Source organism: Gymnoscopelus braueri (genome assembly GCF_963280865.1).
Source record: "Gymnoscopelus braueri genome assembly, chromosome: 20".
In the NCBI taxonomy this organism is placed as follows: Eukaryota; Metazoa; Chordata; class Actinopteri; order Myctophiformes; family Myctophidae; genus Gymnoscopelus; species Gymnoscopelus braueri.
Genome location: NC_137622.1, coordinates 42,703,951 through 42,715,140, shown reverse-complemented (window position 1 = coordinate 42,715,140; position 11,190 = coordinate 42,703,951). Strand labels below are relative to the sequence as shown.

At 44.0% G+C, this 11,190-nt stretch overlaps 1 protein-coding gene across 2 annotated transcripts in view; it reads right to left on the bottom strand.

Annotated features, from left to right (window-relative positions):
* Positions 1-2,023: 2,023 nt before the first annotated feature.
* The window catches only part of noa1 (nitric oxide associated 1), a 30,627-nt gene continuing 21,460 nt past the window's right edge, over positions 2,024-11,190 (bottom strand). For both annotated transcript variants that reach the window (XM_080416810.1, XM_080416811.1), the window contains 7 exons: positions 10,951-11,115; positions 9,398-9,511; positions 9,097-9,188; positions 8,533-8,664; positions 6,943-7,059; positions 4,238-4,355; positions 2,024-2,486 (listed from right to left, as the gene is read on the bottom strand). In XM_080416810.1, coding sequence (XP_080272936.1) covers positions 2,224-2,486; positions 4,238-4,355; positions 6,943-7,059; positions 8,533-8,664; positions 9,097-9,188; positions 9,398-9,511; positions 10,951-11,115 — 1,001 coding nt within the window. In that variant the 3' untranslated portion in view covers positions 2,024-2,223. The remainder of the gene's footprint in view (positions 2,487-4,237; positions 4,356-6,942; positions 7,060-8,532; positions 8,665-9,096; positions 9,189-9,397; positions 9,512-10,950; positions 11,116-11,190) is intronic.

Genomic DNA, 11,190 nt, shown 5'->3' with positions numbered 1-11,190 from the left:
GTACTATATGCCATTGGTTCTCAAAGTGGGGTCCGGGGACCCCCAGGGGTCCTTGGGGGGGATGTCAGGGGGTCCCCAGCAAAATTAGCTAAAAAAGCGTCACGATCATTTTAACCCCTTAATCCAGATTTTATACTTTGGCTATTCAAGAAAAAGCAGATCTACAAAGCTGATAGCGCTGCGCTACGAGCTTGTAGATCTGCTATTTTTGAAAAATCTTGAAAACATGTGCGAATCTTTAAATCTTTTTTTTTAAAGGCAAACATTTATAACAAAGATCTGCCAGGGACCCCCAGAAGCAATTCTAGGGGGTTCCTGGCACAACATAGTTTTCAGGTGGGGGTCCGCAGCTACATACAAATCAATTTGGGGGTCCTTGGCACGAAAAAGTTCGACTCTGTGTGGTCTTGTTGACACGAGGCCGCCTCTCAACTTCTCACGTGAATTCACGCAGTCCGGATAATCCAATAGCCCTTTAATCAGAGATTAAATTATTTTACAACACTTGTTTTTTCTGTTTTTCTTTTGACTATTCTAAGGGGCATGTATCCACAGAGAACCCCCTTTGAGCCGTGGAGCACTTTGGATAGCTCTGCTGTCGGGACAGACACCAATACGTCCAAAATATTTACTTTCTAGGAAATGAGAAATGATTTTAGAACACAAAACAGCCTCATCAAAGACGGTACTGTGACTTTATACATGGTCAGATACTTGCATGTGTCTATTATCATCATTATCATCACTTTACCCACATACAGCTCAAGTGGAGGTTTTTGACCATGAACCCATTAGGACCTGGAACGCATCTGTGTCCCTTTTTGATTTGAGCTAAAAAAGCATTATTTTACACTTTGGCTATTTTTTTAAAAATTGAGAAAATGTGTGCAAATCTTTGAATATATCTTGTTTAAAGCTACCATTTTTTTCTTTGCTTCTGGGGGTCCCTGGAACAACATATTTTGAGATGGGGTCGGCGGCCAAATAAATCCTTGACATGAAAACTGTTAAGATTTAGAAGACATTTTGTAGAATCAGAACCTCAGGTCTTAATGGGGTTAATGTGGAGATGGTTGTTTTGTCCATCATTGATTAGAATCACCAAGTCAGACGGAAAAATAAACCATTATTATAGGTGGTTTGACTGACAGTTTGAGGATCCAATGGAGTTAGGAGGTTTAGTCAGAAGCGCTTTTAAATACTTTTCATTGATTGGTGTAATATTTGTCAAACCCACACACAGACGTAAAGGGTGTTCAATAGCAGATTTATTAAAGACAATAGAAAAAGGTTGAAATACGGAGATAGGAGGTTTGCGCCCGACAGCGACGATATCATCATCTCCATAGCGCTCACACAGAGCGTGATGCCCACACTGTTCCAGCCTATCAGCCATTGAAGTGCTCACTGTCATCTGTGTTATTAGCACAAATATCTTATCTGAAACAACGTAAATATGGACTTCTCATGTAGTTACTATTAAAGCCAGGTCGTAAATTACCGGGTTGTCAGACACAGCCTGGAGGATCAAAAGAGAAGCGCTCCTCTTCAAAAGTTGAACTGTTTCCAGCTTGAAGCGCCTAGGGGCGCTTCAAGCTGGAAATTGAAGTTTGATTCCAATTAAAAAATAGCAAAGATTAGCAGATCTACAAGCTCAAAACGCATCGCTTTTGAGCTTGTAGATCGGCAATCTTTGCTACTTTTGTGTGACAAAGAATGGCGAAGTACGGCATTAAATACAAGTTAAAATACGGAGATAAGAGGTGTCTGCCCGACAGTATATGCAGTGTGGAAATATAGTGTCATTTTGATCCGATCGGTGGCCATTTGCTCATTGATATATTATAACTCCATGGCTCCATTTGCTTTCAACTACGCGACCCTGTCGGTAGGTACTGCACTCTGATATATTATAACTCTGAGTGCAGTACCTACCGACAGGGTCGCGTAGTTGAAAGCAAATGTGCAAATGGAACCAAATGGACCCTCACGGGTCCATTTGGTTCCATTTGCACACTCTCAGAGTTATGCTGGTCGTTGAAATTAAAAAGTTTGAGAAACACAGGTCTTGTAATTGTGTAGCTGAGGTGAAGTCCACATAACCAGCTCCGACAGTGTAGATAAAAAAAACGGTTCCCGGAAACCAAAATGTGACGGAACCGATTCTGGTTCCTCAAATGTTGGATCCTTTGGTTCCTTCAGGTTTCCGGATCCCAACTCTACTCACAACCCGTCCTTCTGACTTTTCTTCTTCTTCTTCTTCTTCTGGACGGTCAGTCTTTGCGCCCCCTTGTGGGACATGGTGGAGTCCACCAGCGCGGGGGGCTTGGTGGTCTTGTAGGCCGCAGACTTCCTGACGCGCTCCCCCTTCACGTTGACGACGTGGGGGAGCAGAGGAGGGGTCCTCAGGCCCAGGCTGGTCCCCTGGGGACGGTGGGCCCTGAGCAGCATCTGGTCCCCTTCCACCCCGGTCACTGCCACCCAGCCTGCAGGGACGACATCAGAAATCACCTTCATTTACACATCACAGGTTGACAGGTGTAAAACAGTGGGTGAAATTCATTTTTGTGCAAAAGCGCCATCGTTTTTGTTGTTTCCAGAAAGGATAAAGAGAAGAGGAGGGGGAGCAGGGGGGGAATAAAAGACAAATCAACAAAATATATCTACATACGGTATATAGGTCATACGTATATGTATACAGTATATACATCATAGTATATCCGTCCGGTACAGTACATGAGGTTAGACAGACAAGGTGCATGAACATAGCAGCAGGTATAGGCTAATATACAGTTCCGACCAAGCAATCTGATTGGTTGAAATAGCTATCTAGCCGTGCTTCAAACCAGCATCATAGCACGGGCCTAATCACATTAATAAATCACTCCGCACTGCAGTCCGCACTTGATTAGACCATATATGGCACAGCTGTGCTGTGAAGTCACGCTGTCCCACGGTAGGAAAACAAACAGACAGTAGCCTGACCCACCGCCGCCACCGGAGAACAAACAGCTATGCAAAATGGACTATGTTGTTAATTTTGACTTATTTGGTGGACTTACGTTTATACTTTATCGTACGAAGGTATCGCACGGCGAAAATAGCCGATCTACAAGTTCACAACGCGTCGCCATCGCGATGCGTTGTCGGCTTGTAGATCAGTTATTTTGGCCACGTGACACGGTCGTACGACGGAGCATATAGCCTACTGGAATCAGCTGTGTTGATGAGACGGTGCCTCAGAGCGCTGCTACAGGGACTATTTAATGTCTCAGTCAAATAAACTCTTCTCTTTACAGGGAAACGGATAATAGCGAAACATTTTTATTATGAATTACCCCAAAATATGAATACATTTGGATGTGTTTTGTTGGTAACTGTTGTATAATCGCAATATTACACTCGAAGGTGTGCTTTACCTACATTATTGGCACTTCAGTGATGCTTGCAGAACTCGGCTCCGCCTCGTTCCTGACCGCATCACTGGCGTGCCAATAATGACGGTAAAGCACACCCTCTCGTGTAATATTGCTTAAATATCATGTACAGTGTACATGATATTAGACAAAAGGTGTATCAAAGAGAAGATCAGCGCATTGTCCACGAGATTAACTCATTGACCACCATTGACGAGTCACTCGTCATGTGGTGTTTTCAGTGGTTTTACGATAGAGGGCGCTCTTCCGCAGCCTGTGAATCATGATGATGATGATGAAGACTACAGCCAAAGATCACGTGATCACAACAAAATCAAGATGGTTTAGTTACCGTGTATAGGATTTATAAAAATAACATTTTCTGTGCTTTCTGTAGTTTTTTCACCTTTTCAAAGGTTAGTGAAAACGCTCGGAATCGCTGGCAAGGGCGGTTAATGAGTTAAGGTGCAAAGAGTGTCAGCGCAGTGTCAGAACCACATAGTCTACAATTGTGTGCTTTTATATTTTCTCCTTTTTCCCCTTCTTTTAGCTGTTATGTTATTTTTATGTAGTGGAGCTTCCCAGCTGAAGATTGTCACCTGTCTGTCTGTACCTGACACAATAAAACTGAATCTGAATATTGTTTTTCCAACTTAGTCACCATCTGGTGGCCTTTTGAAACTTTAAAAACCTGTTGACATGTATAAAGTTTCCTCTGAATTCATAAGGCCATTAAGACACTGGTTCAGGTGTTTCTATCATCTGAATGGTGTCATCAGTGTAACAGCTCATGTATAAACAGTATTTAAGATGTGTGTGACCTGCGGAGGACAGTGTGAGGTCAGCGCTGGCAGTCAGGTGACCCTGTCCCTCCAGTGTGAACTCCTCCCACACCAGAGGAGGAAAGTCCTTCATTCGCTCCTCGCCTCCTATCGGCACCTACACACACACACACACACACACACACACACACACACACACACACACAATAATTTAACGATTTAGGCATTTAGGCAGTGTATTGTCTCAGTAAACTATACACGAATCCACGGAGCGCTGCCCTGGGCGCAGCCATAGCTGCGGTGTCAACGCTCCGCGACACCGCAGCAATGGCCGCCTACAGGCAGCTACAGGGAGCGCGTCTGTGGATTCGTCTATACTATAGGATCACAGGTAAACCAAGAACCTATCATCAGTCTAAACCAGCGCTGCTCAACCCGCGGCCGGCGGGCCGCATGCGGCCCCAAAGCAGCGTCTTGGCGGCCCCTCATTTTTTTTTTTTAAGCACAGGATTAAAATATACATTTCCGTTCAAATATATGTGTTGCAATTTTTTTTTTCAAAAACAAACAGACAGACATACATACAGGTGCGTCAATTGTTACAGGTATAATGCATAGTTTTCTATGCATTTCGTTTTTTGGGGGGGGTTTGACCCCCATTTTTTTCCGGCCGCACGGCTTCGCCGCGCGCCCAGGATAGGTGTCCGTTAATTCAATCTCTGGGAGTTGGCAACCCTAACCTTGCCATACCTTAGCTTTTGCTGAACTGATGCCACTGGACATACACACAAAGTAAACAGGTACACTTTCAATATGATGTCAAAAAGTAAATTTTCTTATAACAATAACAATGTGTAGTGTGTGTTACAAAATCCAAAATAGGACCGTCATTTTTAGCTGGCGGCCCCTTGGACTTTTGGTATTTTGCTGAGTGGCCCCTGAGCCATCTTAAGTTGAGTAGCCCTGGTCTAAACAATATACTATCAAAATAATCTGTACAAACTATAGGATACCAGGTAAACTATTAACTTAGCATCTGTTTCAATAACATGCCATCTAAAAGAAACATTGTGGTCAAGAAAAACAAGCCTTAAAAACCCCCACCAACACAAAACAAACACCCTTAATTCAGACTTTAAGTGAAACAAAGTTATCAGGGATCCACAATGTCAGAGATGTTGTTTCTATTCAAGACACGTGACTTTTATTAGAACATGTGTAGGGAGTCAGTGCCTTGCTCAGGGACAGTTTCTAACAACAGGTCAGAGATTATTAAACAGAACGATTTAATTTGATAAGTGCTGCTAATACATGCTAGATGTGAAAAAACACTTGAACCATAAAATGTCCAAAAAGTTGTACTTTTCAGGATTCAAATACAAAAGCTTTAAAAGCAGCAGATCTACAAGCTCAAAACACGTCACTTGGCGTCAATGTTTCGAGTTTGCAGATCTGCTACTGTTGATGCTTTTGTGTGACGCTGTAGTGTGATCAAGTAGGGCAGGGGTCTTCAACAGGGGGTCCGGGACCCCTAGGGGGTCCTCAGAGTTACTATAGGGGTGCCGCCAAATCTTTGTGTGATATGATTTACATTAACCACTTGAACCCTAGCATCCCTATTCTGAGGAGAACTTTAGCCAAAAAATACCGATCTACAAGCTCACAACGCCCTTGTAGATCGGCTATTTTTGGCAAAGAGGTGTAGAGGGAGAAGTTTAATCTGAAACACAATTTTATACAATATATCATTTATTTTCTCCGCCGGAGGCGGAGAGTATGTTTTCGCTTCGTCCCGCTGTGTGTTCACCTCCCCCCTAGCCAAGCTAACATTGGTCAAACTTCACGTGACACGTGTCAATATGTTGTCACCAATGCTTTTGATTGGCTAGCGAGACGCATGACGAAATAAAATCCTATAAATAGGTGTGTCACTTCAAAAAAACATTTATGTTAGACAGGATCAATCAGTCTTGATTGGAACAGTACCTTCCAGTACAAATCACCCGTCCGTGCGTGTGTGTGTCCCTCTGAGAACACCTAACATTGGTCAAGCAAAGGCGCAGAAGGCCAAAGCTAAGAAAGCATACTCATCTACAACAGTAACACAGAAGAGGACTATAGAGTTGAATTGATCCCACAACAAGGCCGAAGTCTTAATACTGTAACAATTGGCCACCTTGATCAAATACATTATGTAGCACTAGAGAAAACTGACATAGATCAAACACACCAATCAACTGCTGAAACTGTTCAAGACAATGAAGATGAAGAAGACAGACAAGCATTTGAACAAACCAGTCAATTACGACGACTCCCATATGACACATTGCTTCAAGAATTTTTTTTTTTAGATGCAGACACTCCATATTCAGTCGCCCCTGCAGAACACCAAAAACCACGCGCATTCTACCAAGACGACCCGTTCTACCAAGACGACCCGTGCTATTAAAATAGCACGGGTCTGCTGGCGGAGACTTGTGCTCCGAGGAGCACATTTTCTAGTTTTCTTTCTTTTTCCATTATTTATTCAGGGAAGCCCATTGAGAGCAAGCTCTCTTTTTCAAGGACGCCCTGATAACAACATAGATGAAGCAGAGTGGTCCCTGCTTCATCTCTCTCTCAGCTAGAGGGTCCTTGGCCTGAAAAACGTTGAAATCTCCTGAAGTAGGGCGTTAATTTACGGGGGGAAAAAACACAAACAGTTAAAACATGGAGATAAGAGTTTACTTAAGTAGTGTTCTCACCCCCAGCAGACTGTGTCCGCTGTGTTTGAGGTAAACATCGTCAGCTCTCTCCAGGCTGGTGATGTGAACAGGAAGCATGCTGGAGGCAACAACACTCAACCAACACGACTTCTCACCCTGTAGAGAAACAGGAGACACGTAAAATCAACACTCTGCTGGACTCTGACTCTGTCCCAGTCAGTCAGTCAGTCAGTCAGTCAGTCAGTCAGTCAGTCAGTCCTTTATTAGGCTGCCCCAACGCTCCTGATTTCGTGTATAGAGGGGCGGGTGTATAGAGCCGGCGAGAGATTGCGCCTGATCCCATTGGTTCACCGATCTGTCCGTCAACCCCCGCCCCGTTAACACAACATTACGAGCGACGCCCACTGCACTCTGGTTGGTTGGGGAAATGAAACACTTCCTCATACCGAGTACACCGACGCGCTGGGCCAGGCTTTTATTTTTTAGCAAAACTAAACAATAAAAGCCTGGAGATCGAGGCTAGTCCTTTATCATCACTGGGATTCAGCTGATGTCCCTTAAACAGTAAACTGAAGTAATTAGTAGTCCAACTAGTCCATAAAGGTCTACAAGTACTGAGTGGGCTGAGCTTAACAACTGCAGAGTAGTACTACCCGAGTAGATATAAAACACAAGTACAGACTAGCAGGCTGCAACACAAGTAGTTCACAAGGAGTACTGAGTATTGAGTAGTCCTAAAACAACAGAAAAGGAAGCGCTGCCTGGGTTCAATCACAGTGGCTCAAAACAGGTGCTCTTCAGTGGAACAGGTATAGTAATAGAAGCAAAGGAAACCAAAGTGCTGCTTGTGGCGAGGCAGAGTAGGGAAACATTACTGAGGCACTCCGTCTTCAGGTGAAAAACAATGGATGTATTTGAGCAGATGAGCAAGGCAACAGCTGACCCACGCGTTTCCACACTTAGGTCTTCAACAGGGTTCCCTGGTCTGCCTCACCACAAGCAGCATTTTGGGTTCCTTTGCTTCTAGTGAGTAGTCCTATAAGTACTCCCACAGTTACCTATAATTGTCTACCCGTACCGAGTAGTTTTATATTAACTCTTTGACTGCCAGAGTATTTTCATAAAGTACTCCCCCAGTGCCAGTTTTTTTGTTTTGTTATTTTGTTATTTAATTTTCATATAGTAAGTCTAGCTGCGGTTTTTAACACATACGATGGTTCCACCAGTAGAGAGCAGCAAATAGACACTTTCATCAGCTCGCTGACTCGCTGCCCCCCCCCCCCCCCCCCAACAGAGCCAAACAGTGAAATACGTCAAACCGGATGTGACGTGTTCTCAGATTCTCCGATTGCAAAAATGTACGATGTGATACACGACGGCGATGACTGTTCGTCACCCAGACTATAGATTATAGAAGTGGACCTCTCAGTTAGTTTTTTATACCGTGTGAAAAACCGTGTGTTTCCCTATTCTGGCCGAAAATGACTGTGGAAAAAAAAACGCAGTCAAAGAGTTAAGAGGAGAGTATTACTACAGTCTTATTTAGTCAGTAAACCTTCCCTTGTTCAATTCATGGTTAAAAGCCCTGGAGGCAAAGAGACAGACAGACAGACAGACAGACAGACAGACCTTTAAGTAGTCGATCCTCCCCACAGCTCCCAGGAACAGAGTCATCCCAGGCTTCAAGACAAAAGTCCTGGGAACGATGGCCTTAGTGGAGACGACCATCTTCACCTCCTCCTCTGTCAACAGGCTGAGCAGCTGAGACACACAGACAGACAGACAGACAGACAGACAGACAGACAGACAGACAGACAGACAGACAGACAGACAGACAGACAGACAGACATAGATTCATGTTATTTCTGTCTAATATGAAATGACACATGTAGTCAACAAGACTACATGTGCACAGACTCCGTTTCACTCTATTGTTATCTTTAGTTTGCTTTGTCTCGGATCTTATTCAGTTGTGCGCACACACACACACACACACACACACACACACACACACACACACACACACACACACACACACACACACACACACACACACACACACACACACACACACACACACACACACACACACACACACACACACACACACACACACACACACACACACACACCGACATCATCTCTTCATATTCATTGAATCTGATGGATTATAGAGATGAAAGATGAACTCACATCCTGTTCCTTCATGATTCCAGGTGTGTCGTACAGCCAGTGAGCGTCTTTCAGCTCGTTGTGAGTGAACTCCACCACTGGAGCACTGGAACCTGACAATACAAACTACAATAAACCACTGGAACCTGACAATGACACAAATGTTTCAGCAGACAGCGCTTAATGAGGGCTATAGTACAGTACAGAGTACACACACACACACACACACACACACACACATATAGCGCTGCATGTGACCAACCAGGCGTGTTATGTTGTTATAATTCATAAAGTATTGAACAGGGTGTTATAGGTGACTGACCTGGTCTGCTGTCCTCTCCACTGTCCTCCTCACTGTAGGCCAGACTGTCTGGATCAAACTCTATGAGCTGTCTACTCCGGTCAGCCTGCACCCGAAACGTCCTGCCTACACGACCTACACACACACACACACACACACACACACACACACACACACACACACACACACACACACACACACACACACACACACACACACACACACACACACACACACACACACACACACACACACACACACACACACACTCAACAACACAATACTGGCATGTGCTTTACACGTGTTTTTAATAGCAGGGGTGTAACAATCAGGGTTTGAGACTAAGGGAATTCCGATGTCCTGGGGAGGTAAAAATATGTATTTGGGACGAAAATGTATGTCTGCTGGGACGCAGACTGGGGTAAGATTTTTTTGAGCCACTGCTCAAACGGTGCACAAACTCATGGCACGAGACCAGACCGCTGCACGAGACATATAGCATGTTTATATAATGATTAATCAAAGTTACCACAGGCAGTACTGATTATCCTCCTCAGGCAGAACTTTAGTTGCAAACATGCCCTAAGAGGACAGAAAAAATAAAAAAAACTGGGATCGTTTCACTTTAGGACGGTTATTTTGGGACGGTTATTTTAGGACGGTTATTTTAGGACGGTTATTTTAGGACGGTTATTTTGGGACGGTTATTTTGGGACGGTTATTTTAGGACGGTTATTTTGGGACGGTTATTTTAGGACGGTTATTTTGGGACGGTGGTGGAAAAAGTCTGGAGCCCTGGTAACAATACCGAACCAAATGGCCCGTACCGAACCGAACCGAATGAACTAAAATACAGAGTTTCCATAGCGACACATGAAGCTGGTGCACCATACCCAGTCCCAACACCAAGTGTTCTTACATCAACGTCCTTAATAGTGAACAGTGAAAACTGAAAAGGCTTCTACAGTCCTTTTTTTCACCCACTTTGAAAGGATTGTGCAATGGAAAGGTTCAGCTCTTTAAAAATGTTGTTCATGTTTCTATTATCATATTTATTGAGGAACTTGGGTTTGCAGCGGTACCGGTATACATAGTATACAGTACCGGTATATATATTATTTTTCACCGTACCATAATAAAAAAAAAAGAAACAAACCATGGCTTCAAAACCGGGATACGTACCGAACCAAACGTTTTATGTACCGTTACACCCCTACTGAGCACACTGTCTCCCTCTCTCACTGTTATCATTATCGGTAGAGCGCCACCGATATATCGTCGCTGTCGGGCAGAAACCTCTTATCTCCATATTCGATTTTTTTTTGTGTTTTTTCGTAAAATGTAACGCCCTACTTGATCATAGTAGGGCGTCACACAAACGCATAAAAAGTAGCAGATCTGCAAGCTCGAAATGTGCCGCGACGCGTTTTGAGCTTGTAAATCTGCTACTTTTTAAATTTGAAGTAACAGTTTTGGACAGAGAGGACATTAGTTAGGGCATTATTTGACTTTTCTGATGAGAACATAAAGATGGAGACGCATTCTCTCTCTCTCTCTCTCTCTCTCTCTCTCACCCACTAAGTATCCCTGTTTGCTGAAGTGCTGCAGCCTCTTCAGCTCTTCATGGGAGAGGTCGCCCTCTGTCTGTGAGGAGGCAGTCTGCAGCCTCTCCTGTCTCCTGAACATCCTGTATGGAGTGGGGTTTATGATGGGGAACTTCAGCAGGTTCAGGGTGGTTCCTGGGTCAACACAGAGAGGAGCTGTTATTCAGAGGTAAACAATGGTCCATTGCTGCAGCTCACAATAAGAGGATC